Source organism: Anticarsia gemmatalis, chromosome 2 (assembly GCF_050436995.1).
Source record: "Anticarsia gemmatalis isolate Benzon Research Colony breed Stoneville strain chromosome 2, ilAntGemm2 primary, whole genome shotgun sequence".
Lineage (NCBI taxonomy): Eukaryota > Metazoa > Arthropoda > Insecta > Lepidoptera > Erebidae > Anticarsia > Anticarsia gemmatalis.
The window spans coordinates 9,578,000-9,605,859 of record NC_134746.1 but is presented as its reverse complement, the minus strand read 5'-3'; the positions used below and the strand labels follow the sequence as shown (position 1 = coordinate 9,605,859).

The 27,860-nt window shown below is 34.3% G+C and overlaps 2 protein-coding genes across 2 annotated transcripts in view; both read right to left on the bottom strand.

Moving 5' to 3' along the window:
- LOC142983829 (uncharacterized) overlaps positions 1-22,098 on the bottom strand; it is a 34,934-nt gene extending 12,836 nt beyond the window's left edge. Inside the window, exon 1 of the mRNA XM_076130941.1 lies at positions 21,288-22,098. Coding sequence (XP_075987056.1) covers positions 21,288-21,357 — 70 coding nt within the window. The 5' untranslated portion in view covers positions 21,358-22,098. The remainder of the gene's footprint in view (positions 1-21,287) is intronic.
- Positions 22,099-22,720: 622 nt separating this feature from the next.
- Positions 22,721-27,052, bottom strand: UbcE2M (NEDD8-conjugating enzyme UbcE2M). Its single transcript, XM_076130957.1, has 4 exons — positions 26,738-27,052; positions 26,325-26,458; positions 24,845-25,012; positions 22,721-22,925 (listed from the first exon to the last, which is right to left on the bottom strand). Exons 1-4 carry the CDS (start codon positions 26,844-26,846, stop codon positions 22,785-22,787), a joined length of 552 nt encoding a protein of 183 aa, XP_075987072.1. The 5' UTR covers positions 26,847-27,052; the 3' UTR covers positions 22,721-22,784.
- Between the last annotated feature and the right edge of the window lie 808 nt (positions 27,053-27,860).

Here is a 27,860-nt window from a genome sequence, read left to right as displayed (position 1 = left end):
CTTGTCATTTTAAAAACAATTAACTTTGTTTTGAAATAGCCTTTACTTAGAACTACATCAGTATATTACTTAGCGTTAAAAGAATTCTCATTGTTGAAAAGACATTGTTAATAAATCTTTATTTATAAATAAGGACAAACTAGCGTGCCATGGCTAATATCGTTTGAACCATGCGATATCCGCGTGGTGTGTCGAAATCCTCCGTCTTAGCATTGTAGGTTAGGTTAGGTTAGTAGGTCTCCCGTAGTTGCTTTAACTGTGTACTTATCTTTGCTTACTATATTTTTTAAACAAGAAATGTGTTAGATTTTCCCAATAGGTATTTTTTATTTTTTATATCGGACAAGTTTGGACTCTACATTTTCCACTCTTTAAAATGTCTCTAGGTATTTTAATGGCTATTAGTTACTCCGTACGTTTATATTCCTTAATAAATGCTTTCTTATAATTAATTAGCAAAAATAAAACACCTTTTAACAAACAAGTTTTAGTTTTATTATTTAATAGATAGGTACAGACTACAAACAGACATAAAGAAAAATGTCTCTATTTTTCTACGTCTACTCAGCAATAAAAAAAAAAACGAACAGAAAAGTCTATATTCATTGCAATTAATTTACAACACTACTACAGATTCAGCAATCAGTTAAAAATAAGGCCTCTCCGCACGCTTCAAACCACGCAATTAGAATCGTTTACCAAAAGTCGACGTCTGATGAAAAAAACTAGAGACTGTAATAAGGAAACTAGTTCAGAAGCCTTAAAAGATTTGCATCGGGTTTTATTATGAGTAAGCGAGTAGGTCAGTGACGTCTATGAATGATCAAACAATAAAAACGTGATGGCCAGTAAAGGCTGTATGCCGATGTGGTCTGTGCCTGATACGATGATAATAAAGCTTTTGTAGAATGCGACTCGAGTTTGAAATATGGCGCAAGTAAAAGATCACATGTGAATTATGGCGTAAGAGAAAGATCACAGATTTGACTTCGATGATATTTTTTAATAAATTATACGAAAATATGTATTTTGTTAGCCATTTTATGCGGAAATATAATTTAATGGCATTAGATTCCCTAATTTTCCTTTTTTCCTGCTCATTATCGAAGACCTCATTTTTTGCTTGATCCATTAAGGTATTACAACTTCTAAATATGTATTGGATAACTTATCTGTGTCATGTGCTGTCGCTTTATTTATTTAGCAGATAAGTTAACTGGTACTTATTCATAAACTGTGAAACTGGTTCAAAATGTATTTATTTACTTCCTTGAAACATCCAACGATTGACCTCCTTATTCTTCAATGACTAATTGTGTTTTCAAATTAGTCTAAGTTCGTATATTACCAATAATTATTTGGCTAACTAACTCCACTTTACAAAAGACCACAATTTAAGGTAAAGTTTTCAGTTTGCAACATTTATTATAAGTAATGACTTCAGGTCAATTCGTCATTAGTGAGTCATGCCATACAAACTCTCACAATAACTACATAGGTATAAGTGCATACAGTTAACATTCAAACGAAGTTATTATTTAGGTTAACTTTGCGGTTAACACACTGTCTGCCTGCTTTGAATGGCCATTGCACTTTAATGGGATCAAATTACTGGGAGTAGGTAATGGTAACATTCCACAAACAGATAACGATTCTATTTTCTTTAACTTGACGAATTGGGTTTTCAGAAGTACGAGGAAAACGTGAAATGGTGTTTACTATAGTTTTGACATTGCGTGGGTTGTGATTAGAACATGATGTGCAATTGAATATATCCGTATTACCCAGAAGTTGTATAATGACGTCATTCTGTTTGACGCAAGGGATAACGTAGAAATAAACCAGTTTGAATAAACTAATTAGCGTTTATCATCTAACTAATTTTACATTTGCTGTCATTAATACATTGATTGGTGTTTGTGGATAACAGATACCGTTTTGATTTGAATTTCCTCATTAAACCAGTTGATCCCATGGTTAATAGTATGAAAACTTGTTCTTGCTTTAATCATTATTCCTATAAAGTCTTTTCAAATCATGAAAACTAATCGCACTAGAGCTCATTAAACAATATTTTAATTGGAAATCGAACCCCGCACACACGATACGATACATTAGTATAACCTGCATAATATGCGTGCATTAAGCAGTTTAAATATGTACTACAGTCTGCAATGTTTTAAAGATGCAAACTGTGGGAATATGTCTGGCGCCTAAGAGCTCTATCAGTCAATTTCCCTCAATTGGTATTTATAAATTGCACGGGAAAGTGTCAAGTGCGCTTCAAACATTAAGTCAATTGCCACAAGTCACATGACACATCTTCATTAACAGAATCATTGTATCTTTATGGATATACTAAATACAATGTTCAGATAACTAACAAGGCTGACACAAAGGTGCAGTAAGGTTACCCAAATAAAACAAAAACTGCGTTTTTAATACGAAAATTTAAAATATAAGTCGTTTGAAAACGTCCCGGAAATTGTCATTGTCATCGTGAAAATTGGATATAAAAATGTCGGTTATCTTAGCTCGGTTATCTAAAGCAAATAGAATAATGTTGTCACAAGGTGCTTCACATTTTACTGTTCTAACATCTAATAAGATGTCACATTTTATTCAGCGCAGTTTTAACTGTTCAGGATTAACCTACGAGTGTTAATGACATTAAAAAGTCAAGCATACAAATAGAAATGCGTGACTCATGCCTCGCTTGTATCCTGTAGGTCGTGCAATATCATGCGGGGCTCATAAAAGGGTACATAGTATAAAAATAAAATGGTTCTTTATTAAAGTGGTGCGTACTCGTGCGGTAATCCTAGTAATTGACCGATAAGGATCAGCGTGCCAATTACGAGCCGCTCTTATGGTGGGAATGAGCATTGAGGTCACTCACTACTCTATGTTTGTTGTACACATTTATTTGACACGCTAAATGTATTAAACGATCTGGGTTTTGAGTGTGACCGCCATTTCTGAATTACTTTCTAATTGGAACTAGGTATCATGTTTCTGTCAAAACCTACTTTGGTGTTTTTTTTTATATTTTTCGGGCCTACTTTATATTGTTATTGTAGAAGTAAATAGGCAACTTTCATCTCTATGTAGCGCATACTAAAACTTTAACATTAAAGAGTGAGGAGTAGCTGTACGATAACATCTTTACTGAGATAATGTAAACAACGGGCCATCAACATTAAAAAATAAATATTTACATGTCTATAACGTCGAAGTTTTATGGATGGATAGTAAACAATACAAATAAAATGATAAAATGTCATACACAAAAAACACAATTGAATAGATAAACTACCGCGTAATGAACTCCAGAAACCGGGGGATAGAGATGCGAACTTTTTTCACACGATTTACTTTCGCAACTTATCGAGACTAGTTTGTTAAGAATCAATTTCAGACAAAAGAACTATCCTGTATCTCTGACGTACTTTCTATCTAAGAATCACAACCAGTCAGTGTGTAAATATTATAGCTAATATTTGCCAAGTTACGATGATGTGCCAGAGTATCAGATTTCTCGGAATCTGTTCGTAGAGGTATCTTGAAACGAGGCAATAGATAAAGTCAAAGAGTCACTCGCCGAGATTGCCTCAGGTGTTACGTATAACTAAAAACAAACAGGATATAAATGTTTTCAATCACATGATCATATTTTCTAGTTTTTCCAGTTCAGGTTTTACTTAGTTACTTAGTATGTACACAGCTTACAATCGTAAACAAGCTTGGGAATGTGTAATTAATTTTGTGAAGTACACCATTAACTGTATGTGAGGCACAGCATGATATTTATCATGTGAACACATGATTGTCATGTCTAATAGGATGGTTATTCGCATTACGTGCAAATAATGGTAAACTAGTACTTTAAAAATATCTTTACTTTCGAATCTTAGTGCAGAGTTCATAATAATATGTATTACAAGTTTGTCTGTCTCTTTTATAGGCAGTCTCTGAAAGAGATAGTATGCACATTTGAAACATAGACCCTCTCATTGATGAGCGTACGTTTTGTCGATAAGATGTTGACTATGTTGCTATGGCAACTATTACGGTATTATAATGTGTGACATTGTATGAAAATTAATTCACTAGTTATGCGTAAACGTTAGCATATCAAGAAGAATGTTTACAGTGGTGGCCATTTACGACGTAGTCACACGTGCCTCTATCAACGTGAATGCTAATTCTTATCGGTGAACAACTGAATGTGAAAAAAACTTCTTGTTTTCCAACAAAAATGTTTTGATTTCTTTTTAAGTTTGAGATAAGAGCGACTTTTGTTGATTTATTGCAGGATTAAGATGACAAGAATCGATTACTGATTATTGTTTACTTCGATATTTGTTGATACCACTTTATATTGTAAGGTACCTGCGGGTATTAAGGCCTGTCGGGTAATAAGGCCTAAATAACAAAAAACGTACGAAATACAGTAGTAGACGATCAAGATTACAGTCACACAAGCTCAGAGCGTATACGAGTCGCTGCAAAGTGGCGGACGCACTCTTGCACTTCTCCCCCCGCAAATATCGTCGAAATCATTCAGAAGTGCGGTTCAGCAGCACGAATTATAAAAATTGACTCCAGTAAAACGTAAGTTGTTTAGAAAATATCATATTTACAAACCTGTATTGACTGTCCGCTTATTAATTAACGTATGCTTGTCCTTAGATTACCGTTTTAAGAGACTTGTAGTTATAAAAATTATATTATTATTATTTTCTGTAAATAGGTGGTTGGCGGATATTAAGGCCTATAAAATTTTACAATAGGCCTTATTATACTCCTATTTTTTTAACTGCTATATAAGTAGGAGCGTGTTTTTAAAATGTTTGTTAGTGGGTAGTATATACGTAGTTTATATTTTCAATTTATTTATTATTGTTTTCAGTGCTTACATTCACGATGCCTCCCAAACGAGCATTGTGGTCAGAAGGCGATCTGACAAAAATAAATCACAAAAAAAAATATCGGTACGGTCATGCCTGCAAAGAAGATAGAATGGATGATGCAATGAGGCAATGTTCGCGATGCTTCAAGTGGTACCACGAAGAATGTGTCGGTTTGACTGCAGAATATACTGATGATTTTCAATGTCCTGATGGATGCGAATAAGGACAATTTATTTAATTTATTAAGACTACTATGCTTTCTATTGCCTTATGTTAATGATTATTGATGTAAAGAATACTAATTTACTTAGTTTAAGTTGATTTTTGAATAGTTTATAGTATAGGCCTTTTTACCCTACCCTATTATAATAAGGCCTAAAGACAGCGTTTTTTTAAAAGTGATATAATGTTTTAGTTTTAAGCTTTAGAAGCTATTTTTTGTTTAAACTCGGTAGTAATATAAGTACATAACTGATTATTATAAAAACTGGTTGATTATATTGGATATTCTTCATTTTATTACAAATCTCCCTTAGCTAGGCCTTAATACCCGCGGGTACCTTAGATACGATCTAGAACGATCTTTATTTCAAGAGTTGGTTTTATTTCCTCACTAACAGAATTGAGGTTTGATAGTTGTTTTTATTTTGTTTTAATTAATAAGTAAGTACAAGTGATAACAATATTTCCGAGGTTATCATTAGGCGAAGTGAAGGTTAATACAAAATATGTAAGTAGAGGCTTTGCCAATTCAAGTTTAAACTATCAAAGAATTCTACAGAAAAAAACATTCGTGTCTGTGTATTAAATTATTTAGTTTTTTTTTCTTTTTCGAATACAGATTATGACAGCTGGTTGCATTGAGCCACAAACTCTGCAAAGGAAATGGAATAGACAAGAATTAACTTCATAGTTTCTTCAGTAGATTTTTTAAGCTCTAGCCCGTTCTAGCTATGAATAGACGTCTATTAATGAAGTAGGAAGTACAAAAGAAATCTATCCACCACGCTATTGTCTTAGATACAACAGTCTGCGTCATACACGTGAAATCTCAATAAAAACTGTCTAAAGGGTAAAAATAAAACATTTAAAACGTGCTCGTTCAACCGTTCAACGAGATATTTAAATAGACACTTGTAAGAAATATGATTAGAAACGAACAAAAACACCTTTTTATGATTATGTTATATTGGTTACTACTTCCTAGGCTCTTGCCTGTAACTCCGTCCGCTTAGACTCTAGATATATTCATAGCTTATTATCCGCATAAATTATTACCCCATAAATACTAGGTCCATTTTCGCGTCTCTAATTTATCTTTGTATAACCTTTTTTCGAAATCGGTTCAATGATTTAGACCTAAAGTTGATACAGACAGAGCAACATTCGCATTAATAATATTAGTGGGGATTTCTAGGAAATACTTCAATACTTGTTATTACTAGGTACTTTATGTAGGATTTTTTATTTTAATAATGCTTGTCTAATACCAGGTGCGTGTGAGCGGTGGTCACGTTTGACTCCACAAGTCTTGTTTGTACGGCGACGTTTATATTTGCAAACTTGTTCACTTATTATTGTCATGTATTTTTTAATATTAACAAACAGTTTTTTGCATAAAAAAACTGGTTATAAATGTACAAATTCTGAGAATATCGTACCTAATATAAAAATAGCATTCGATTAGATTTTTTCTAAAAGTAGCGTTATAAGAATATAATTTGTACCAAGCAACTTCTATTTTAAAATCGTTTAAACGATTTACCCTTTGTTATTACATTGACTAAGTACTTTATAAAAATCTAGTTCGTATGAGACTAATCCTACCTCTTTGCAAGCTACTTTTGTTATTTATTTCCTAGCTAACTGATGTTGAGTGAACCGTGGGAATATCGAACATCTTGCGTTATTAACTTTTTATGCCAACAATAGGCGGCAATTGTACAGAATGTACAGATAATAATATAACGGCCAGTGCGTCGAAACAGCTCTTTATTTAAAACCTGCATATATGAACTCCTTTTAATAGCAAGTACTTTAATTAGATATAAAAGTATGCTGGTTAAAGTGGTTATATTATTCTGAGTTTTTTGACATGTTCCGAACTTTTTCTTGTAGAAGAATATTATTGACTCTACCATACATTTTAATTGTTTCTTAGTATCAAAGCAGTACAACTACAGGTAAAATTTTAGTAGTTTGCATAGGGGGAAACCGACTACATTATAATATGTACCAACCATAATATGCATGGCAGTTGGCACATTATACATATTTGTGCGTACCATTGCGTACAAAAATTATAAATTCGTCGTACCTGAACGATTGGGTAGCTGTTTCCCCCTAACGTAAAAGCACATTGACCTATATCGATTTCGGTTCAATTTTCAATGTAATATTATAACAAACCAATCAGAAACAAAAGTGTTTTTTTCTCGGTGTCAAAAATGCATGTAGAAGTGGTGGTATTATAATGACGATATTTATTGCAAAGAATTGAAAGTTGAAAAGGTGACATGTATACCCACTACAATAATTGTTAAATTTGCTGGTCAAACGCAATTAGCTCTTGTTTACGCTAACCGAAAAGACTAAGTTTTAAGTATTCTATTTAGGTACTCATTATACTAGAATGGTCAGTTTAAAAAGCGGTATTAAGTAACAGGTTTTCTAAAATAAAGAAAAACTATTGCTCTGTCCATACATAAATATGGGTAATAACAAAGTATTGTTAGTATACATGTCAACATAGCACGCTATTATGTCATACGCGTGTCACGAGCATCAAGTATTACACGAACAGTTATTATCTCATGTGCTGCCATCCGTTTCTACTGCATAATGGAGGCGTACAGAATGTTTGAAACACAGTAATACATTTACGTGTTGATCGGAAAATGTTAAATCCCACCTACCTACTTCTAATTTATTTAATCATGGATTTTCCTTAAAGTTTTCCTCAGACCGGCCCCAGGGTTTACTAAGAACTTCTTACACCTATTTGTATACCTACTTCTCACACAAATATCAAGCAAAATATAAACAACTTTGTTTGTGGTCACAAAAAAATGTCTGCGTATGCAACCTCAATCTGGTTTTTACGAAAACGTCATCATAATCTCAACTGCTTCTCTTATTAGATAGACCATTAGCAACACACGTATTAATGTTTTGGAAATGTACATTCATTTTTATTTTAATGACCAAGATAAAAATAATGCTAACGTAATAAAGAATGCAGCAGGAAGTTTTTAAGGCGTAATTAACGCATTTTGCGGTAATTATTAGATAGTTTGATGACGTCAGGCATTACAACTGAAAAGTATTAGTTGTGAGGCTTTGTGTGATGCAAGTAATGCAATATATTATGTTCAGTGGCCATAAAAATAGTTTGTTAGCGTCATTTGCCAGTATGTAGTAGTAATAATCATGCAGTTGGTTCATTTTCCGTGTTAATGTTGCGGAATTCCCAGTGCACTAACATGTTAGTGAGTCGGTGAGAATGCTGAGGTGCCATTTAGTGCGTATTTTGCCTTGACATGCGAATCAGGATTCACACTAAGCCTTCACTTCGTGCAAACTTGTACAAGGCGGCCATTTTGGACAAAAAAATATTTCGCGTTTGGTAATCATGCTAATTTAGAAATCGATCTTTTGTAATACAACAGGTTGGTGCATAATAAAAATGCAATAAATCAATATTTTGTTTTGGTATTGCTGTTTATAGATCGATATAGAGTTGCTTTATCCTCTCTTAACCAATTTCGGGCAAAAATAAATAAATAATTCTAAACTCTCAATATATTTATATCCAAACAACGCCTATTTAAATCAATATAACTCATACAAACGTTTCAAGAAGTTATATTTAATATCGGAGTGAAATGCCTTAGGGGCTTATGTAACGATTAGATAATGATTTTAATGACCTGCGTAACACGTAACTACATACTTAGAAACATTGTTCCATGCACCTATTGTCCATCATAAAGGTCGCCCGAACGCCATCTTGGAAAAAGAGGTCGGGTACTTAGGACAAGGGAAGGACAAACTTGAACTTAAGCTTCTACTGAACCGTTCTACACATAAAAAAAATAAAATTGCGTGGTTTGAAAACCAAGCTAAGGCCTAAAAAATTTTACATTTCAATGGACTTAAAGTATTTTCGTTTAAATTATGGCACTATATTATGTAGTTACTGTACTATTCTGTACGCTACGGTGACTATTTTACACACAAAATTGTTTCGGACTTCGGACCGACGACGCTTCTCTATTTACTTACAAATTCTAAATAACGGTGGATTACCTCATACTCACTGATAACGTGTTGTAAGTCGTCTATTTCCTCTTTATCATATATGTGTAAAATATAAGTAAACTCTACAATCTCTGCATCTATGTTATAAAGTCAGAAAACCTTTTGAAGTAGACCCTAATGACCTGCCACTGGCAATATCAGGGTAGATAATATAAATAGAATTGTATCCTAAATGTTTAAAATATATTAAACGAAGGCGAAAGTAGATACGATATAGAAAAGTGAAAGCGCTTAGTTTTCAGAAATAGCCTGGAATTATTTATGGCAGATAGCGGCGTGTATTTATATCCATTCATAAATGTTGCCAAAACGTACTAGTGTTTACGTTTGTAGTAGCGTAAGTCGATACGTTTACACGTGCCTTTGTCATCCACATACGTAAAATATGAGTGGATATGTAACCGAGTATCTTATAATATGTTCTTACAGACTTGCATATCTCTAGTCTTACCTTACTGCATTTCTTGAAGAGTACATATCTACTTATACGCTTATGAAGTGCTCTTACCTGTAACAAAAATGAAAGATAATTTACTTTACATATTTAAAGGATATAAAGAAATTTAAACACCAATGAACAACGATGAATGAATTTTATTATATTTTTCATACGACTACAATTTTATCAGTATTAAAAAGCACTAGGAGAACATTTTCGTTATTGGATTACTGATACATTATCTATGTATTGTTTGTGGATATTATCGGTCGCAAATCCCACGTACTTATCAACTTTATAGGAAAGATAAACTGCGAATTTTTTGTTTTAAGGTGATTTTGAAATCAAAGTATAAATAGTCCGGTCAAATTAGACCAAAAAATCAGTAAACCCACGACAAATTCAGGGGAAGCTGAAAATTCTTAAAATTGTTTAAATTATAATTATAAACATTGTCTTAAAAGTCCCAACCGATCCCATGTAAGGAAAAAATTTTAGCGGGGTAATAAGGTCCAAAAAATGAGTTTTTCGCGATTTTCTTGAAAACGGTAAGTTTTATCGCAAAATTACCCCAGACATAATTTGTAGATCAGGGAATTTCCTATAAAAAAGGTATCAATAATTTTTTCCCTAAAAGCCACCGCTTCTGAGATATAACGATGCAAAAAATTGCGAGCGTCATAATACACTCATACACTACTTCAACTTGCTTTAGCAATTATAATATTAAAAGAAGTTGAAATCGATGACATCATGGATGCTGATTTAATAATTAATATCGAAAATATAGTACATAAAATTTTTTCATACAATGATATTGAAAATGATGAAATATCTGGAGCTTTACTTAATAAACTGAATCAAAAACTTAAGGATTATGAGGAACGAGGACCAACAGCGAAACTTTGGATTCAATATTTTTATATGGTTTCAATTCTTAAAGAGTTTTTAAGAGCTGAACGTATGGGGGATTGGAAAGCTCATTTAAACTGCGTCAAAGAAATGCTTCCTTACTTTCACGCGTCTGGACATTTTCTGTATGCTAAGTCTGCACACCTATACTTGCAGGATATGCTACAATTAGAGAATTTCATAGATCCTGAAGTCTATAAAAAATTTTCAGAAGGATTCTTCACTGTGAGACGTTCAGACAAATTAAGCTGTGGCACTTCAACGGACATGGTAATTGAGCAGTCTATGATGAAAGCTATGAAGACAGATGGAGGTATTGCTCGAGGAAGAAGCACAAAACAGAGTGTCATAAGTAAATGGGTTTATAGTATGCATGCAATGAATACAGTTTGTGAAAAATTAGAAGATCTGGCTAATGTTAGGATGGATACGACCGAGCAGCATGTTGATGCAAGTGATTCACGAGTAAAAAAAGATGCTAAAGACTTACGAAAACTTTTGGAATGGTTCTCAATACATAATCCTTTTCCAGAGGTTTTGCATCGTTATATCTCAGAAGCGGTGGCTTTTAGGGAAAAAATTATTGATACCTTTTTTATAGGAAATTCCCTGATCTACAAATTATGTCTGAGGTAATTTTGCGATAAAACTTACCGTTTTCAAGAAAATCGCGAAAAACTCATTTTTTGGACCTTATTACCCCGCTAAAATTTTTTCCTTACATGGGATCGGTTGGGACTTTTAAGACAATGTTTATAATTATAATTTAAACAATTTTAAGAATTTTCAGCTTCCCCTGAATTTGTCGTGGGTCAAATGTCTAAATTGACCGGAGTAAAAATATAACAACACTTTTGATTGCAGTAATCTGATTCTGGTCGTTCATATGACGTATGCAATTGAGAGAATAAACATAATCATTATAGTATATTAGTATAGATTAGTAACATGCATCGCAATAACAAATTACATAAACCATTGACAAATCATGACTGTCCACAGACTAGAAATGGAATTACAACAAAAGATGTCGTAGAGGTATTCAATAGTAATTGTAAACGTTTTCAATTAATGCTAAATGACAATGAAACTGATTTCAATTAGAATGAGTAAGTTCCTTCTTACTATTAGCTGGCATGAAGGTTTGCACACAATAGGTGTACACACACAGCACTGCCGTCATGCCGCCATTTACTCATTTTAGCTTCCCGCGTGATGTATTTTACATTAAGTAGTACAACAAGGGTTCCTGCTTAGAGTCCACTCTGTTTTACTCTGAATGACATTTCAACACAAGCTCTTAAGTCGTTTGCAAATTGTATGCTAATATTAGTGCTGGTTGGTCACACTACCAGTTCAACCACTTTTACTCAACATTTTGTTTTTCACAGGCGTTTCTCTTAATTACTCGATTCAGGCTATTGTTTGATATGCAAGACACGAGTCTCTTGTACTTTTTCTTAAAATTCTTACTTTTTCTTTGAGGATTCTTTTCGTATTGCACCGTACCGTCGCGACTTAACAAAACAGAAAGGATGGGTATTTAAAACTTTCTAATTTGCATCATCTTGTTTGGTTTGCTGATTGTTCAGGTGTGTTAATTTGAGACCGAAGGATTTAAAATATTTATTTGGTTTTTCACTGAATATTGTGACACACGTTGTTGAATGTAGAGCATCTTTCTGGGAACGGATGAATCCAGTTATTAAATGATCAGTTCAAAACGATGACATTATACCGGTCAGTTTACATATTCAATTTTCATAAAATAATATTTTATTTTGAGGTATTTATGCATCTTTATGCATATGTGTCGTAGTTGCCGTCCCGTGAGGAGACAAAGCAAACTTCAGAATCGTGACTTCTCGGAACCCTAGCCGCCATTTTGAAAATGATTAACTTTTGTTTTATTGTTGTAAAAAGACACCAAGGTAACACGACAAGGATAGAAAGTGAAATCTATTTATGAAGTGCCGTTCACCGTTGCATTCCAAATACCCGTTGTATTTATTTAAGGCAATAACTATTTTCAGACTTCTATTGTTTGGGTAAGTGAAATACAGCCCATTTGACTGAGTGAGTTTGCTTAAACTACACTTTGCTAGAGCTATTTGCGATTTATTGTGTAGTTTTTTGTATTTTGTTGTAAAAATAAATGTTGTTTGTGCTATAATTGAATGTCTATTGTAAGCTGAAATAGAAGTATGCGTTATGTACGTATAGCATGACTGCTTAAGTGCTCATACTTAATATGAACTAGAAAAGTAAAGAAGTTAACTTTGAACTGAGTTGAGTAAGAGGATAGAAGCATAAACAATAAGAGTCGTAACAGTTTTCCTGTTGGTCCTTAATACATAGGGGAAGAAGACTACAGCAGAGGGACTAAATTTTAAGAGTGTAGAGCTATTATCGCTCAGATTAAAGACTCTATATTATTTTGTATCAAAATAAGAACTAGTAAAAACCAGAATAATAATCACTACACACCTACTTATTAGAACTTGTAGTTCATGGAATCTTGACGTCTGATCAAATACGCGGTAATACCAAGCGATAGCAAAAAATAGCCTTCGACGTAGAATTATGTATGAGCAATTAACATTAACTAGATTTTTATTACGCAAGAACTTGTGTTTAGTTATAAATCAAAGCATTGATTGTTTGACATTTGTGTTAATATTTTTAGTTTTTAAATCCTCTTAAAAGGCTAGATACAATCAAATACATTCAGAAGAAACGTTTGAATGTTTTCAAAACAAATAGATTTGACAACTTAGAAAAAGGAGAAGTAGATTGATGAGCTAAGCGACCATTTCGTCATCATTGTCGGCTTACCTAGATTATTCTACAATAGACCTCATTTCTTTTGAAAACATACAAGATGTAAGTCCTTGTTGAAAAAATATACAGAGAATGGAGTTTCTATTGTCACTTGGTTTCAATCTAGCTAGTAGCAGTGCTTTAGCACCCACATTTAATATACAGTTATTGTATACGTATTATAATTATACGATTGCATTGAATAGGATTTTGGCACAGTACACGGACAAGCGGTTTCTCTAACGGCACGACAAGACTTACGTCGCCTCATTCAGACATAGTGACAAAGACCGGTGAGAAATATACCCGTTTGTTTGATTTCTAATGTTTCTAGTTATCGCAGTTTCCTTAACCAATGACTTGTTTTAATTGAAAAAGAAAAAACAATAGGGTTAGTTATGGAAAAATTGTATTCACATGTTATGTGAGAAAAAGAAAATTACAATATTGATTAGTTTTACTAAGTGATTTTTTTTTTCAATTAATAGCGGAAAGAAATGATCTTTTGCACTCTAGAACAAGAACTATTCTATTGTGCCACTGATTCTGTCTTAACTTGTAAAATGTGTAACTGAGTAAATCAAATAATCGTTTGTCGCTTTTAACGTTATTGCAGAACTTAGAAAGATTAACGTCCTCATTCAGTTGCTTCAGCGAACACAACCTTATCTTGTTAGTTATCTAAATGGCAGGATTATTTGTATTAACATAGTTTACAAAGCATAAAGTGTGTCGTTGCGTGTCTATTCAGTCAATTCAACTTAGTATAATTTATTGTTTACCATCAGAGATTCTAGCCAGTCATGTTCGTGACAGGTACTGAGTATTAATAATGAGAATATTTTTATATTTTATCATTCATTTAAAAACATCTGAATAAGTATATTTTTCTTACGTAAGTTTTCTCGTCTAAAAATTAAACGTTCTCACCGCGCAACGAGTTTATATGCATAACTGCATAGGCTTTCGAGAAATACATCTAACAGAATGTTCTACAGCTACAGTTCATTGCGCGGAATCTAGTGCTTGTTAGATCTTGATTTATGTCGTTGGGAACATATATGTTCATGTGGACACGTTGCTGATACACGTGCCGGCTCAATAAACCACTCATAAATCACATTGAACCAATACCAACAACAGAAAGTGCATGGTGCATATACTTGACATGAATCGAATCAGCGAATCAAATGCATGATAAGAATGATTGACGTACGACCTTAATTTTCAGAAGATTCGCTTTATTCGCCGCCTCTTAAACTTATGAGGTGGTCTGATATTTAGCAGAACAGACACTTGATGGGACTGAAAAACTTTAGGTGTTCTAACAAGCAAGTACTCGACTTTAATGATTAATTATTCGAGATTCTTCGACAAGCTCGGATTAAGCACTCTATTCGTAGACAATTCTAAAACGAGGAAACTGTACCTAGTCAAGCTTTCGAAGTTTTCCTGTTTTGTCAACGGCGATTTCTAGTTTCACTAGCTCACTATACTGCTTCCGTCTCCGTTTCCTAACGAGATAGTGGCCCGCTTATTTTTTTAATACTATACATTATTTAAATCGTAGTTATGGTATGATCGATATGAATAACAACGTGTTTACTCTGTAGTGACTAGTGAATGCAATCCCGATCTCGCGGGATCCCGATCTCGCGAGATCCCGTGTATTTTTTCGGGATCAATCCCGAAGCATAATATGACGAGATCCCGTTCGGGATTGCCGGAGAGGGCATTTTCAGCAGTTGGCTACATTGCAATAGACTTAAGATGCCGATTAGAAGCTCGTACTATTGATACACTTTGTATTTTAAGAGGCTACTTTCAAAATGCCATGTGATTACTTTTTATTTTGATCTCCTGGAGCTACACCTACTTTTTTGATTATGTTCATGTTATTACACCTGTTAATTATGTTACGTTGTTAGTAATATTCAAAAATAAGGCTTTTATTTTCTTTCAAATAATAATTTATTGCATTCACCACACTATCACACACATATTACATTAAACAAGCCGTTCGAATTGTATTATTTTTACTAACTAGACGGGATCCCGAAAATCTCGGGATCCCGCGGGATTGATATTTCTGATCGCGAGGGATCTCGAGTTGACGATCTCGAGTCGGGATTGCATTCCCTAGTAGTGACGTATCATCGATTGACAAACGCGTGTAATGTGTACATGCAAATATTCGCAGCGAATTTCGTGTACACAGATGGCAAGGTGTTGGCGCTGTAAACAATGGCCACCGCGCGTCATTAGGATGTACAGCATTTTAGTCGAGGACAATGGCGCCTTGCTCGACGCTTGACATGGCCGATTCGAATTTTCTGCACACGCACTTGTTCAACAACTAATGACTTGGGTGTTAACACAATCCGTACATGGTGTGCTAGAGGCCTCGTGGGAGACTTAAATTATATCGCTAAAACTTGAACGTTAAAATTCAAAACAACGCAAATTCCGTTGGATTTTTCTTTTATCAACTGCGCAACAGTCTGAGTATCAACTGATAAATTATGGATTCGAATTTGATTACAGAGAATTTTAACGCAATTTTTCCAAACTAGAATCGGACATGTTTAACAAAACTAGTTTGTTTAATTCAATGAAGTCTCAATGTCGCGTCACGGACAGAAAGTCCTCAATGTAAATAAAGGATTATATTTTATTAAGAGTTGTTAGGTATATTGTTTACTTTACTAAAGGATTATTTTTAATGCTTGTAACAAAGCACAAAATATGTTATGTTATGCACGTCGTTGATGTTGTATTCTAACCGTGAAGGTGATCTATATTTTGTGGTTCAAAAACCTACGCAAAGATTTGTTTATTTATATATCTCAAGTTGAAATGATACAGCTTCGTGATAAAGTATTTAACACGTAACTGTTTATTAAATACTTTTCACAATTTATTTTAAGCATGTTCTTTTGTTTTGGGATGCTTTCGACACGCCATAAACAAAGGTTGAGTAAGAAATATTCAGTTACATTCGAATGAATACTTTGTTAGAATGAATTTGAAAAGTAATCAGTTATTGTGTTTTACGGGTTTCTGCATTCGGTTTGTTATCAGCTACTTTATCTGAGTTATTCAATCGGAAATATTTAGATGAAATTTGGTACGCACTTACAGATAAACAATATAGGTAGGTAGGCAGTACTCTTAACGATTTTTAGGAAAATTGATAAGATTCTAGAGTCTACAAAATTTTACTCTTTATAAATCATATTGAATGATGGAGATTGTGAGGGACACTAACACCTCTTATTTTCCGCTTCCTCCTATGGTATTACCTGAGTGAATTTTCCATCATCAACTTTAAATTATGCATAAAATTGTATGGCGAGATTATAACCATGTCAAGTGCTATTAGTTTTTACTTCCTCGTATCTAACAAACTAACAACATTATACTGATAACAGGAAAATTATATTGTTAAACATTTTATAATAAGTGCTGGCATATTGTGAATATGGATACATGGCTAGGCTACACCTATTATATTGTCGTTATTATAGCGCAATTAGTTACAAAGAGTCAGTCAATAATAGCCATGAAAATTGTATCACGTCAGACAAGTAAATGGATACATTGGTACTTACTTGTTTATACTATACTAGGTATAGGTACTAAGTATAGGTACCATTTAGTTTCCGAGAGGTACCTACCTATTAATAGTTTATAAATTATGTTCGTTAATAACTAGTTAGCCGGGTAATTTGATTGACAATGAATTGGTTTTCATACCTATATGTTATTAAAAAGTGTTTAGGTTGCAAACACGTCGGCATCAAGTGAACAGCGATGGCCGAGTAACCGAGTTGGAACATTTGCAACATGTTACCAAAAGATAAAAAGAAATATAAACGAGTTCAACAAATTCGAGGAAGTAGCGGCACATTATTACGGTTTTCGAGTGACGGAGGCGCGTCGCACCCGGTTCAGGATAACGTCAGACGTGCTAAGCGTGCTACGTGTTGCGCATGTTGCGCGTGATAGTGATGTCGCTTCGTCGCCTCGTCGTGCACTCGTGTGTCTCATGCTCAGCGCACAGCTGCACGTTCACACAGCTGTCAGATAGCATCTCTCGTTGCTTCTTCGTCATTACACTTATCTCTGGTACTCGGTTATTGTAATAATTACTTGCATTTATTCATCATTTTCCACACAGCAACCATATCGATACCTACTGTATACCAATTGCGGCTTTAAAAACAGTTTATCACTTATTGCAGTACCAAATTGCAGTTTCACAAGTGATAAATCATTGATACAATTTCACTTCGTATGAGGGCACTTTCTACTGTTTCTGCGAAATCGCATTATTTTAGTATGGAGGGCTAGACAAACAGATTTAGCTCGTTTGACGTATCATTTCAAGTGTTGTATAAATAGTAAAACAGTAAGCCCTGACGTAATATCGTCTAGGAAATCGTGTGAGACACGGTACACGCGGGTAGGGAAACTCTCAATGCCATTTATTTGAGAAATCTAAGCGATTGCTAAATGAAAAACGACAATTATATTTGTTAAATGTTATCTTAAATCATGTTGGCCCTATGTGCTGAGCAATAAAACGTAGAAATACCACAATAATCATACAGAAATCACAAAGAATAAGCACATGTCAGTCTGTGTAGAAGTAGGTACAAAAGGAGCCACGTGTCTCTAAGTTCTAAAATAACGTCGGGTCAAATTAACTGTGAGATAAAAAAGCTTGACACAGAATGCTTTAAATTGGCAATCTACATCATGTTAGGCAACTCAACCTCGAACAATAGGCCAGTATTTTGAAAACTAGAGACGATGGATGCATTAAAATTTGGTATACGTAGGATGCAGTTGTGCGTTAAAGAGCAACAGATAATGTAAAGAATAGGAACATTTAAGGGATTTCTGATACGAACGGGCGGAGAGAGTAGAGTTGCCGATAAAATAGAGAAAGCTTTTTAATCACATGTGATTAAATGTATAGCAGATAGTGCGCAGTATTAAAACATTAATTAATGCAGTAAGAATTATACTCACATTATACGTTAGTAACAGAGGTACAGTGTCGCATTATTTTATAACTGGACTTTGTTCGTAGCTAACTGTATAATAAACCTTATTATACGCAACAATCTTGTATATGAAGCTCACAAGTCCCACGTGAAAAACACCTGAGATGAATGCAATAAACTATTATCTTGTACACACAATGCGGATGGAAAATCTTTAATTCATAGCAATTAACACGACAGGAAAATATTAATAAACGTAGGAAATGTTAGTCATTTATTTTTTATAGAGTGCATTGTCGCATCACCCTTTGGAAACCTTCAACAGTTGTCTAGTCGACATCATGTTGTTTTATTAGTAAAATACTTCAGAAAGGCTTTGCAAATGCACTGATACATTGGCCAATACATTTCATGTGTAGGAATGTATGTTATACTACCATCAGGATAAACGTAGTTTATTTACTTCGGAATGTACTAGAGATTTACGAGCTGTCTGTCTGATACATCACAAACATTAGTCATCGTTTCCCGCCCGATATAGTCACCCCAGTACAACGTACTGAAAAAAACAAACATGTATATTTTTTGTGAAACGAGCCGTCAAATGAGCAAGTGATGAATGAACTCAAATGTAGGTCAGTGGTCGAGAGCTAGGATCAAATGTGACAATCCAATTAACACTACAATGACTACGACTAGAACGCGATGTAAATAATAATTTGCATGTATTAACCCACTGAAATACTATTTAGAACGTGGCAATAATGCAATTGAATATAAAATTTGATGACGTACACAAGTATACACTAGGTATGATGAAAATCTTTTATACTTATATGAGATATGCCTATAATAGCGGAAAGGGCAGATTAGATTCCATGTTATCTACCCCTGCTACTTTTATTGTTATACGTGTATCAATACGTAATTTATTATTGTTTAAAGACTAATATTTTTGACTTTGATAAAAACGCGTAAACAATTTAGATAAAATATGAATTATATCGCAATTCTTTTACGCACACACAAAAGTTATTTAGTTGCTTGACTATCTTATCAATAAGTTTGGATTTTTGATACTAGTACATATTTTGCAATACGACTGTGGTCATATATTATTATCTTATCGTTTAGTTCCAACCTTCATAAATGACGACAGTGATACATTCGTTGATTTTTGTTACTTAGCTTCATAGTCTTTAACAAAAACCAATAGAAAATCGAGAATCTTTTATGTTACAAAGGATCATATTCTTTGTAACGTAAAAGTTGTGAGCCCATTTAAGTTGTACCTATGTACTTTAAGATATAACAAACATAAATAAGTATTCTACTTATAACGTCCTATGTTGTGAGTAAGTCATTGTTACCTCAACAATGAAGAGTGCTGGCTGATTTTATTGGTTTATTCACATTCAGATTTGACAAGATTAATATATCACCATATAGAGTCACAGGCTGGATGTTTTTAATTTACATTACACTTAAATTTTGCACAAAAGAATTAGGTACATAGTCTTGTCTATCTATTCTGCCTACTTTCAAATCTCTTCAAGACTATATATAGCTTTGCTCTATCAATTACATGAAAAATAAGCTGCCCATGTAACTGAACTTATATATTCCAGCTGCATGCAAATCTAAAATAATTATTTGAGTAGTTAGGTAAATGATGCGTGCGTGTACTGGAGTACACATTGATAGAGTGTGGTGGCACGGCTCGGTTGAAGCTACAAAGGGCCGATCGGCCGTTGCCCCCACATTGCAAAGGTTCCTTTTTTTATGTCTGCCCCGTTTAGACTTAGTTTCCGACGTGTTCGTGTTTCAATATAACAACCGGGGATTCCATGCATTATGTTTTATAGCACAATTAGTTGGCTAGGAACTAATTGATTGACTAGTTCATATCTTTCTGTACATATTTCAGTATTATTGATGGCATAACTTGCTTGCGTGAAAGTACTTCGTTGCATATTATACTGGACTTAAAGACAAATTAATCTTTATCCTAATCTTAGTGATAAGTGCATTTTGCGTTGGAACAAGTTTAGTATAAGGTTTCAATATAAGTCTGAGTCAAACATTTGGGTTTTACTTTAATATAGTTACTTTATGATTCGATTCTTTCAGTTGATTCACGCTGTAGCGTGCCTCATATACAAATCAATGTAGGGCACCTTCCCTCTTATTCATCATTTCGGTAAGTGCTTCCTTTGTTTTGCTTAACATTTAGGTATATGTTAATCATATCGTAACAGGTAGGATCGTATTACCTGTTGTTTAAACAATGTAGCCTACCTATATAAACATAAATGATGAAAGTTTTTATTTATTTCAAAATTAGACGGATGAACTGCGATGAACGGTTCAGGGAGTCCGGTCTTTGAACCCACATGAGAGCGGGATGCCGAGATTGTTTAATGACAACAAATAAAACATCGATGCACAGCTGTCGGTCGGCTGTCGGCAGACACGCGATCTCCGGAGGGTTCTCTATTATAGCGAAGGGCCAGGTAGTCGCTTTATACTTTTCGTTTTAGTCTGACGGAACAACTTTTATTAAAAACTTTCAGCCCAACTGTCATTCTACCTGGATGTGGTGTTATTAACAAAAACTTTGATCTTTACTCACGATTCAAAGTCGATATCTATACTAATATAGAATAAAAAGAATGACAAACTCATTGAAATTATAATGATACCTATTACCTACCTATCACAGAATGATTACTGTAATTATGCAACAACGACAAGCGATAACTGCGCAAAGTTTGTCAAGTGAATGTACAGTCGCGTACAGGACTTTCGCTGATCAGTGGAGCGGTGTTTATGTAAAGATGTTATGAGCGGTCAAGTGGTTCTGTTGCTTACCTATATGCGCCAGGTCGATGATGGGGATTTCGCAGCGCGAGAGCAGGCTCTCCTCCTGAGGGGCCGCCATTGTCGTTGCTTGATGCAGCCGCTCTGATTACCACACGACGGTCGCTCGTTCAGACAACACTCACGACTTCTTATCACTCGACTCCCGCAGTAATTAGCAATTAGCGAACGCGACACCGAAAGATAATTTAAGGTAGAGAAACGATAGATAAGCACTTAGTACACCGTAAGGTAGAAACCTAAACGTTAAAGTTTATTGAAGTTATGAATGGTCTTTTGATTACCCCTGGTATAGAAGCGTTCAGAACTCATTTGCATAACCTTGTAGTTCTTGCTCGAGGCGTTCAGCGATCTGACGTAGCAGCAATAAGCTATACTGACTTGACACATTAAAAATTGGTTTCCGTTGCTTCTCTCACAGTAAGTCACTATGTGTAAAGGTTGCTCCCGCGTGTACGAACCGACGGCGTCGCGCGCCCCCCGTCCCTCACAGCTGGCGAGTTTCGAATGTCTCTCGTCGAATAAACTGGCTCACCGTGTGCGATGAGCGTTACCCTGGCGTCCGATGTCGGCTCTCACTTGTATATCATCGCGCAGACTTTCGCAACCGAGTGGCGTGTCGAAACAGCTCTGCCTTGAGCACGCTGCCGTGTGGAGAAAGCGTATTGTGGCGATGGTTGTGCGCGAACCGCTCGGCGTTCAGAGTAGCACTGGCGGCGCTCGAGCACTGCTCACTACACTGACTCACGCGGCCGGCCCTTGATCGTGGCTCACTTCGCGTCACTTCGCTTGTGCCACCGCTCGGCGCCGTTGCCCTGTGTTGGCGCCGTTGTACCGACCGACTCTAACCTCGTCCCATGTGCCATTCACTCGTCTGCTAGTAAACGCGGGTCGACCATTTGTCTTGCAGCCGGTTTACACTAAACCCGACGTTATGCTATGAAACATAAGGTTCACAAATAACATACTAAATTATACAAACATACTTTATTTCATGTTGGTACAGTCATTCACATTGGTGACGCATAATATTTGTGTATAGCTAATAAACGAAAAATCATAAGAAATCATAGGTAGAATTCTAAAATAACTAAAATAGAAAAAACATGCATCTCTCTATCAGCACAACGCCGTTAACCGTGAGCACAAATTATACAGTTAGCGCCATCTACCGCTTTACGTGAGTATTAAACTAAATAATAGGACTTTCAAAACATTATTTTATTTTATCTTTGATCCTATGGCGCCGTATTTTTTTAAACTAGTATGCTATTCTTCAGCCTACAACAAAATAGGAAAGCTTAAAAAAATATATAAAAAAATATTGAATGCTACACTTATAAATAACATTGACCACCGTACCGAGCTATGAACAATGAACACGTTATAATAATATATTTAATCGTAATAAATAAGGAAATGCATTTAAAGTGAGATTGTTTTATTTATATAGGGTTCGTAGCATTAATTTACAGTGTGGTGTGGCGTTCATTTGAGGCATCTCTCGAAGTAGGAGGAGCCGACGTAGCCGCCCCGCATCGCCCTCTGCACGTGTTGTTCGAACAACCGCCTGTTGCTCTGGAGCTCGTCTGCTGCCTCTTTGTTTAGAGGGTCCTCGGGATTTGGTTCCTATAACACAAACGATTTATTACTTAAGCACATAAAGGGTAAATACGACATCCAAGCCATACTTATTTGTAAGTACGGCAATGAATGTCTGTCTGGTGTCTGTTTCGCTTTCAGAACTAGTCCACTGAATACATTTTCACCACAACCACAACAAACCACGCGGCCATAAATTAGTTTAAATTATTCAATTGTAATCGCTCTGCATTTCTTACGAAAAATATAGGGCAATCACACAGTTTATACAGGGTGCCAAAACTGTATAACAAAAAATAGTGGTCATCAAGTAGCCTAACCAGATTAATAACATAATTTCATGTAAATTGATTATTTATATTATATTATATCTATAATTATATCTATGAACCGTAATTAAGGTAGGTACTGTATAAGAACAATCCTGGGGATCGTATTCCTTTATAATGCCTTGACAAAAGTAAGCCTGATAACAAATAAATATTATGTGCTACATTACGACAAGGGAAGTTTGTAAGAGTACTAAGTGGTGTTCTTTTGTCCTACCTCCCAACGGGAAAAGGCGTGATATCATGTATGTACTACTATCAAGCCTTGGTTAGGCAAAACATTATCAGCACTAAATAAAGAAATTATATAATGGATGGAAAGTAAGATTCCCATAGGTCACAGAATCACGTATTAGTTTTCCCTGCCTCCTACGACCGCTAACATCTACGACGCTATGAATCTTGCTTTGAATTGCTGTGTGACGTCATTTTTACGATGCGTTGACGCAACAGTGTTGTAGCGTCGTTCGTACGCTCAACCGACGTACACCAACGTCAGAGTAAGAAAATAGCAAGATTTCATTTTCTCTACCATTAGAACAATAGATAAGAAAATAAATTAAGTTATATCAGGTACTTAATTAGCTAATACTTTGTCAGTTTTATACAACCATTGTGTAAACACTTATTTGATGAGTCACCAGCTAAATATACGTTGTAATTGATTTCACAATAGCCACTTAAATCATGCTTACTGACGAAATAATTTATTTTATTTGTTTGTTAATAATTAAACTATTGTTTTAACTACATAAAATAGTTTCTACATAAGACATCATGTGTTATGTAAAGATTATGGTGACTTAATTAGTTGTTCAGATCATTATTTAAGACAAGTTATTTCATATGACTCACAAGAATACTGATGTTCATTATGTTTACCTTAATGATTTATTACTCATAGCTCATAAATAGATTGTAATAAGAATACCTAAGTAAGAACAGTATTTCTATAACCAAAATAATATACTACAAGTTGAACTGAACAGTTGCCATTTGCAAAGCACATCCCCAATTTCCAAGTTTAGAGTTTGGTGGTAAGGTTTGCAAATGGCTACTATTGAGAATATTTTAATACAAAAATTCCTAAAGTTAATTAAACTTTGGTAATTGAACTTTGTGAAAAGCAATCAATTACTCTAGCACTCAGACCAGAGACTAATAAGGTATGAAACCTTTAGTACTGCAAATTGAATGACATTTAATAAATAAATTAATATCATTGGACATCTTTCACACAGTCACCTGATTCCAAGCAAAGCAGAACTTGTACTATGGTAACCAGGTGATAAACATACTCCTAAATACATACCTATTTTGATAAATTTACTACACAATACATACATAACAACACACTTGTTAGACCCAAAAGTGCAGGCAGAGATGTATGAAATACACACATGTTTTGAAATTAACAATGTAAGTCTCATGGAATGGGGGTGCTAGCCTTACCTGCTACGTACCATACATGTTATCAAAATCTAGACTACTTTTACCAAGACCAATAGCAGATTTTTTTTTCAATAGCCCTTTGTCCAGTCTGGGAATCAAACCCAGGACCTTGTTTGTATACAATGTACCAACAGTATACAATATAACACAATCACGTTTTCTTACCAAGAATAAATACTGTAGTCCATAAACTATAGAGTTGACGGTGAGCACAGGTTTCCAGTCTTCCCTCAGAATGTTGAGGCACACATTGCCTTCCAGGTCTATGTTAGGATGGTATACGGCTGTTTCACACTTCACCTTGGGCGGCTCATGGGGATAGTTTGGTCCTACCTAAAAACCAAGCACATTTTGTTACAATGATCACTATACAACAAACACATTTTTGTAAATCACTAATTTTGTATGGGAAAACAATACCTGCTTAATTGATCACCTTATAGCAGATGAATATACATATAGAAAGACGAAATATGTTAGATATTTTTTAATGATTAACCTGCCCTTTTATGTATTAGTTGCCATAGACTATAGTATATGCTTTAATAATGCCAAATATTGGTATGAAAAGCAAATATTGTGTGTGGTACGTCAACAGTTAAGCACTAAGTGGAAGTGGGCTGACTTGTTTATAACAAACTATAAATGGTATATTCCCAGAATATACCCTAAAAATGCTTGCTGGTTTACATTATTGTTGATTGATAACTGATTAATCAGGTTTACTTAGTTCTTTAAAGGTTGTATGGAATTTCTTGCAATATAAATGCCAAGCAGCTGCATGAAATTTTGCTTACATGAACCATAGTTATCAGCATTACTACCTATAGTTTTTAGAAAGAAAAGAGATATTTTTTTATCAAACCAGTAGTTCCTGACATTAGGGTGTTAAAAAGTATATCTTATAGTTATGGTATATTATCAAGACTGATGATTTTCAACTAATCAATTATCATATTAAGTGATCTATACATATAAAATACTTGTATAATATATGATCAACAAGCACCTTTCATAACTGGTTTATAACAGTGATAGAGTAGATGAGATATGATAACTAAATATGTCATTATGACTCATCCTAATGAGTGCTTTTGTAAGTAGTAAGTACAATAGATGTTTATGCATAGTGGCTGCAAAACTCTAACCCCACTATTGTAAATGAATATCACGGTTTCTATCAAAGACTGGATATATTTACTATATAATATAGGTAAAGTGGTTCAATATGCATATTATGCATCTTATTGCATTTTCAACTGGCACTTAAACCATTTGGTGGATGTAGGGCCTAAAACTTTCATTCTAGAAGGTGATCTATGCAACAATTCGTCCCAAGATTAGTTAATATTACTAATACTTTGATTTCAACCTACATTTTCATTAATTGTTCCCTTGGAAATTGGTTCAGGAGAGTTTAACATGGCTTACTCTAAATCATCAGAAGACTACATCTTCAAACTTGTCATGTGCATTTGCAATAACAAGTAATAAGATAGAATTGGAAAGAACCATTCTGATTCATATCAATATTGCAAATGGTGTGTTTGTTTATTCATTCCAATTTCACCAAATGGTATGAATCTGAACATAAATAGTGCCTAATGTTAAACAAGTGTTCTAATTTAATTGTTTGCATATTTACCTTAAAACTAAATACAAATCTGCCTCCTCTATAGAATCCTTCATCAGGGCATATGATTAGTTTGAAATTAAGTAAATCATCTGGATCTGGAAATTCTGTACTGCAAGTCTTGGGCAAATTCAGTTCATTCAAATCTGAAATAACACATACCAAGTGATGACTAGCAAATAATGTAAGACATACTAAGTAAACTAAATATAGTTACAATTTCGTGGGAGAATGAGATAGTGGAATCTGTATTTTATCTCCCTGAGCGTACACGTAGTTACCTACCCACAGCAATTTATCGCAATGTCAAGTCTCCCGAGTGCTTCTCAAAGATGACTTGAAGAGTTCCCTGATTCTTAACCACACAATTACAATAACAGTGAATACACAACGCGTAAATTATTGTTCTATTTTCAATACTTTACCTTTTGTAATCCGCAATTGAGCGGCTGATGCCTTTTTCTGTGAACCTCCTGCTCTTGCTGAGCCTTCCTCATCTTTCTTTTGTTGTTTTAATGAAAAAAGTTTAATCATTGTCCTAACTAATCGATAAAATAGAAATTATTAGAAATAAAACCACGATCTATTTTGACAGCTTAATTTTTTGTACGAAACTTCAATCTAGCTTTATTGCAATTTGTAAATAAATTGATAACCCCTATTATTTTATTGGCAAACTTAAATAAAATAAATAAATTCTGTAGATTTTAACCAATCACGGCCCGCGATGCACCTACATCAGTGACATTTCCAATACGTAGACAACAATCATTTTTGCTTCCAGTTGTAATGACAGGACTAAAATACTGCTATACTTTCAGAAAATTTTAATTTAAAGATATACTTCTTCACAATTACGAAATAAAATTGTTAAAAGTGCAATAATACCTTTGAATGTTGGAGATTAATATTTTATTTATGTCTCTAACCAAAAAATCTTAATCTTTAATGTTTTGATGGATGACTTGTTGCCAAACTTGTTGTTTGTTTGTACATTCTACATTTAATTATTTATCTCCAACAGTCTAATCCCGCAATGGTCAATAATAATTTCAATGTGGTTTCAATTATTGTGTAAGCTAAGCATTTAGTGGATTGATATTCAACAAAATAAATAATGTTAGTCATATTACCCAAAATAAAAAAATTCTAACTGTGATTGATTTTAAATTAAATTTCTTGGAGTTCAATTGCCGCATCACGTTAGCCTTTATTAGAAATCTATGGTTGCATAGGTACTCTGAAAAGCTCCTTTCCTTTTTAAAAAACTAAGCACCTACGTGTAAATCAGAAGAATGTTCGATAGAGATCGAGCAAGTTTGATAATTTGTTGGTGGATTTAAACCTTAGAATATTGCTAGTAACCATTTGCTGGGTAGCATATGTTTATAATTCATATAATTATGCCCGCCAGGTACCTACCTATCTATTATCGTACTTGGAATCGTTAATATTATCGAGAATATTATTTTTTGTAATTTTTAAGTAACAACACTTGTCTAGATCTAATCTGAATATTCTGAACTGAACTGTCAAAGTCAACCAAAC

Bases quoted from the DNA above. Each gene is read 5' to 3' on its own strand.
- UbcE2M (XM_076130957.1), bottom strand. From the start codon at position 26,846: ATGATTAAACTTTTTTCATTAAAACAACAAAAGAAAGATGAGGAAGGC. The intron at 25,013-26,324 runs GTAAATATGCAA...CTTGGTTTTTAG, and splicing joins GATTTGTATTTAGTTTTAAG to GTAGGACCAAACTATCCCCA. The intron at 22,926-24,844 runs GTAAGAAAACGT...TTTGTGTTATAG, and splicing joins GACTACAGTATTTATTCTTG to GAACCAAATCCCGAGGACCC.